The sequence below is a fragment of the Theropithecus gelada genome, chromosome 14 (genome assembly GCF_003255815.1).
Source record: "Theropithecus gelada isolate Dixy chromosome 14, Tgel_1.0, whole genome shotgun sequence".
NCBI classification, from domain to species: domain Eukaryota; kingdom Metazoa; phylum Chordata; class Mammalia; order Primates; family Cercopithecidae; genus Theropithecus; species Theropithecus gelada.
Window position 1 is genome coordinate 9,422,664 of NC_037682.1, and position 4,802 is coordinate 9,427,465.

Here is a 4,802-nt window from a genome sequence, read left to right on the forward strand (position 1 = left end):
GCCACCAGGCTCGGCTCCCTGGCCCTCTTCTAAGGGCTGCAGATACCTCATCTCACTTAATCCCATCTAGACTGTGCAGATCTCATCATCCATAGGCATGGACAGCACAGAGAGGAAACTGAGGCTCAGAATAACTGGCCACCAATGGGAAGGGGCCAAGCTGTTACACAGCCTGTGCTCACATGGTATAACCCTGGTAGACACCTCCTCCCTACCCCAACCCTGGGTCAAGGAACCAGGCCAGGACCTAAGCACAGTTGGTGTCCTGTGGACATGAATTTATTAGAGGGGACCAGGACCAGAGTGGGCACAAGCTGCGGGCTGGGAGGAAGGGGCAGGGGTGGGGGCACAGCCAGTGGTGTGTCAGTCAGCGAGCCAGCAGGCGTGCTGTTCTTCACCCTGCAGGGCTTCAGTGCCCAGGGCGTGCCGGAGGCTTTGGGAAGACTGCGGAGAGGAAAGAGTGAGGCTCAGAGAGGAAACCTGCCAAGCTCACACAGGAAGGGCAGCACGTCCATTCCAGGCCCACAGCACTCCCTTTCATACTGTTGGTCCTCACTCCTGCCTCCCAAGCTCCCACACCAGCCCTGCAGCTGCTGTCCCATCCTGCACTCACTGCGGAGGGAGTAGGCGCCTGGTTCCAGTTGCATCTGCGGGGGCAAGACAATGAGAAAGTCCCCACCCCAGGCGTTTTTGACCCTTGAGAGATAATTTTGGGAAGGAGGACGATGACACTCCGAGGTCAGAGAAGGGTACTTGGATGACACAGGTTTAAGCTGGTGGCGGCTGCAGTGCTGGGGCAAGCCACAGGGGGAACAGTGGGGCGGCGAGAGGCCAGGACCCCGGGGAAGGTGAACAGGGACCTGTGGACAGACCCTCTGAACCCCACCATGGTGGGGGCGCCGGTCCCGAGTCCAAGCCCAGTGGAATGGCTCCTTTGCCATGACCTGGGAGGAGCAGAGTGGACAGTAAATGGGGTGGGAATCCCAGCCTTCCCCACACCCCAGGCTGCCTCCACAACCTCACCTCCTCACAGCACTGGCGGCTCACAACAGCCCGGAAACCCATCCGTGCCCAAAGCTTATCCCTCTGGTGCAGGAATTTCCCCACTCGTAAACACCAATCTTTTCCCAAGGCCCATGGAAAAATCTCACATTTGGGCCCCTCCAGGTCCTCCTCCATGTCGTTTGCAAGGTACCTAGCCACAGAGGCACAGGGTCAGGGAGCAGAGGCCACACATCTGCCCCGTCCCATCCGACACCTCCAGCAAATGCCTCCACTGCCTGCCCCCGCCACTCACAGGGCCAAGAACAGGCTGCTGTGGGTGTACTCGCTGAGCTTCAGGTGGGCGCGCTGGAAGTAGACCAGCACCATGGCCAGGAGATACTGCAGAGACAGATCAGGGTCGGGGGATTAGTTATCCTCTGAGGAGGAGGGGCTTGCACCCAGGTTCATTTGCACCCAAGGAGGTTGTGCTGCAGGGAAAGAAAGTCAGTAAAATGGTGGGAAGGGGTATGCAAAGATGAACTGGTAAGGGTGGAAGGGGAGTGGCTCTCCCTACCAGACCAGGGCACCCAATAAAGCAGCGGCACTCAATTCCCACCAACTCAACCTGAACCTCAAGAGACCCCCAGCCTGTGCTCTCTCACCTTATCTGAAATCTGGAAGCAGGGGTCTTTGGAGAGGAATTCCTGGACAAAACTGTCCTCTGAGGGTAAAGAAGACAGGACGCAGGTTACCACCGCCTCCATGGAGAAGAGTGGCATCAGAAGCTCCAAAGCCCAAGCCGCCACTGAACCCTCTCTCTCTCTCTCTCTCTTCTTTCTCTCTCTCTTTCTTAATGTAAATAGAGATGAGGTCTCACTATGTTGACCAGGCTGGTCTTGAACTCTTGGTCTCAAGTAATCCTCCCATCTCAGCCTCCCAAAGTGTTGGGATTATAGGTATGAGTCATAGCGCCTGGCCCTGAACCCAGTTTCTGAGAGGACTCTCCTCCTACCTGCCTAAGCTGGGTTACCTTGAGAGGGTGAGGGTCAGAGGCCCCAGATGTCTGTACAGGAAGGTGAGACCTCACACTTCACGTCTGCTTTCACACTTGGCCTCACAGTCCCTCCTGTGCCAGCCCTCCAAACTCACCCAGAAGGCTGAGGAAGGCCTGGACCTCCTGATGCTGGCGAAAACGGAGGAACCCATTGCCCCCACCTTGCCGGCTGCAGCCCCCCAGCTCTACCTGGGTGGTAACTACAGGGGAAGTGGTGGGGTCTTGGGAGTCACTCATCTCATAAGAGATGGAGATGGGGCAGGTTGACCTGTAGAGAAAGGAGGCTCAGGACTTAGCATGTACCCCCATGACGCCCACAAATCAAGAGGGTGGTGACAGGGGCCAGGACGGCGGAGGGGTGGGTGCAGAGACTTGGGGGCTCAGAATAGAAGGCAGTTGGGATGCAAGAGGAGTGGGGAGGTCAGAAAAGAAGCAAAGAGTTGCTATGGGCTGTGGCACCCCCGCCCTCCTCCTGGCACCCCAGGACAGGCCAGAGTAACAGCAGCAACAAGCACGGCTGAGGGCTTCCTAAGTGCCTGGAGCTGTGCTTAAGGGCCTTATCTTATTCCATTCTGGTAAGGAGGTAAGATTAACTCGACCCATTTTTAAACGAGGAAACTGAAAACCTCACAGCCAGTTAAAAGTGAAGTCTTTGGTCTCCAAAACCCCAAGAGGTTTTTCGGGTTTCTTTTGTTTGTTTGTGTGTTTTGAGACAGAGTCTCTCTGTCGCCAAGGCTGGAGTGCAGTGGCGCGATCTCGGCTCACTGCAACCTCCGCCTCCCGGGTTCAAGTGATTCTCCAGCCTCAGCCTCCCGAGTAGCTGGAATTACAGGCATGCGCCACCACGCCCGGCTAATTTTTTGTATTTTTTGGTAGAGATGGGGTTTCACCGTGTTGGCCAGGCTGGTCTCACACTCCTGACCTCCCAAAGTGCTGGGATTGCAGGCGTGAGCCACTGCGCCTGGCAAAAAAAGAAAAAAACCCCAGAGCTTAACTGCTCCTCCAGGCCCCAACTCACAACCACCCCCGACCCCTCACCAAAGCAGAGTTGAAAGGGCCACTGATCCCTTACACCGAGGGGAAACTGAGGCCCTCAGGGATGAACGAAATTAGAGAAATACCTGAATTTAGAATAAGCTGATGGGGCCACTTCAAACATTTCAAGCTCCTGTCCTAAACCCACCCTCATCCCCGAGAGAGTGACGCCAACCACGGGGCTGAGGAGAACGGGCGGTCGACCACCCCGGGGCCAATCTCCACCTCGGCGCGCACAAGCAGCCCAGCCTCCTCCTCCAGAGAGCCTTACCCGAGCTCAGGAATTGCCCAGAGCAGAACGCCCGTGTAGACAGCGAGCGGGTTTATATAGCCTGAGGGCGGCCCTGCCCAGAGCAGCCCGTCCACCAATCAGGGCCTTCCTGGGGGGCGGGGCTTGGCCTTCACCGCCTGCCTCTCCGCCTGTGAGCCCAGTCGGCGCCCAGCTGTGGCTCCCCAGGGTGAAAGCCTCTCCAAAGCTTCATCAACTATAAGAGATGTGAAGGCAGGCCAGCTGGACCCCAGGGCCTGAGACCCCATAGGACGGGCAGGGAGCTAGGATCCCTGTTCCCCTCTTGATAAACGCAGCGCCAAGGTGCCCAGCCGGGAAATGAGGCCTGGACTGCGAGGGCCTGGTGAGCGAGTTTTGATTCACTGATTGTGCCTTGCTGCGGCAGGGTCTCTGGCTCTCTATGGGTGTCCCTGAATCTATTGGCCTCCCTGAGTCTCTAGGTTTCAGTGAGGCTCCCTGGGTCTCTCTTTTGTTTCTTTTGTTTTTTATTTTATTTTTCCCCTCGTAACACAGAACAAGCTGCCTGGGTCTCAATGGGCCTCTGAGCCTCTCACTTTCTTGTTGCCTCTGGTGTCTGGATGTCTGTGGATCTCTGGGTCCTTTGGTCTCTCTGATCTCTGGGTCTCTGGTCTATCTGCGTTTCATGGTCTCCCCCAAGCCGCCTCCCAGGCTCCCTGAGGCCGTGAAGGCCTTTCTAGACCAGCTGGTCTGCATCAGGCCACCCTGTTTGTGTGTGTGCACGCATGTGAAGTTGGCCTCCCCTAGAAAGGAAGCAGTGAGCGGGGCAGCCTCCATAGCCAGCTCCCTAAACACCTACTGCTGCCTACTGAGGAGGCTGTGATGGCATCAGCTCATGTGTTCCTCACAGCAAGCATGTGAAGTTGATGAGAATGATGAGAAGCCTAATTTTATCAATGAACAAACAACTAACACACAGAGTTTGGGTTGCTCACCGAGAGGCTGAGTAACTTCCTGCCAGCCACTCAGCAGGTAAGTGGAGATAGAGTTCCAGCCTGGCTACTGGGCCCACACGCTGGGTAGCCTGACTGTGTGGTCTACGGCTGTTCCTGGACACAGCCTGCACAAAGGTGTTCCATGAAACGGAATGAATCTCCTAGACCAGCTGTGTTTTCAACTATTCTCCTCTCCGCGCCCCCCCATAATTAAGGTTAGAGATCAGGAAGGGGTACCTAAAAGAAGCCTGGGAGTGGGCTAGTCACTTTAACCTTGGGAGGGTGTCCAGGCTCATTTCCTTCAGTGCCACCCTTGGAGATCTGACACTGATCTCCTACACTGGGGAGAATATCTGTTTTTAATTTTTTTTTTTTTTTTTTTGAGACAGAGTCTCACTCCGTTGCCCAGGCCAGAGTGCAGCGGCACAATCCTGGCTCTTTGCAACTTCCGCCTCCAGGGTTCAAGCAATTCTCCTGCCTCAGCCTC

The 4,802-nt window shown here is 56.0% G+C and overlaps 1 protein-coding gene across 1 annotated transcript; it reads right to left on the reverse strand.

The window, feature by feature from the left end:
- Nucleotides 1-327: 327 nt before the first annotated feature.
- Nucleotides 328-3,453, reverse strand: SPDYC (speedy/RINGO cell cycle regulator family member C). The gene is made up of 7 exons (XM_025357933.1): nucleotides 3,345-3,453; nucleotides 2,134-2,306; nucleotides 1,647-1,705; nucleotides 1,298-1,383; nucleotides 1,024-1,195; nucleotides 614-944; nucleotides 328-444 (listed from the first exon to the last, which is right to left on the reverse strand). Exons 2-7 carry the CDS (start codon nucleotides 2,273-2,275, stop codon nucleotides 410-412), a joined length of 825 nt encoding a protein of 274 aa, XP_025213718.1. The 5' UTR covers nucleotides 2,276-2,306; nucleotides 3,345-3,453; the 3' UTR covers nucleotides 328-409.
- Between the last annotated feature and the right edge of the window lie 1,349 nt (nucleotides 3,454-4,802).

Coding starts and splice junctions, on each gene's coding strand:
- SPDYC (XM_025357933.1), bottom strand. CDS start 2,275: ATGAGTGACTCCCAAGACCCCACCACTTCCCCTGTAGTTACCACCCAG. Junction 1,706..2,133: donor GGCCTTCCTCAGCCTTCTGG/GTGAGTTTGGAG, acceptor CTTTACCCTCAG/AGGACAGTTTTGTCCAGGAA. Junction 945..1,023: donor GCCGCCAGTGCTGTGAGGAG/GTGAGGTTGTGG, acceptor TGCTCCTCCCAG/GTCATGGCAAAGGAGCCATT.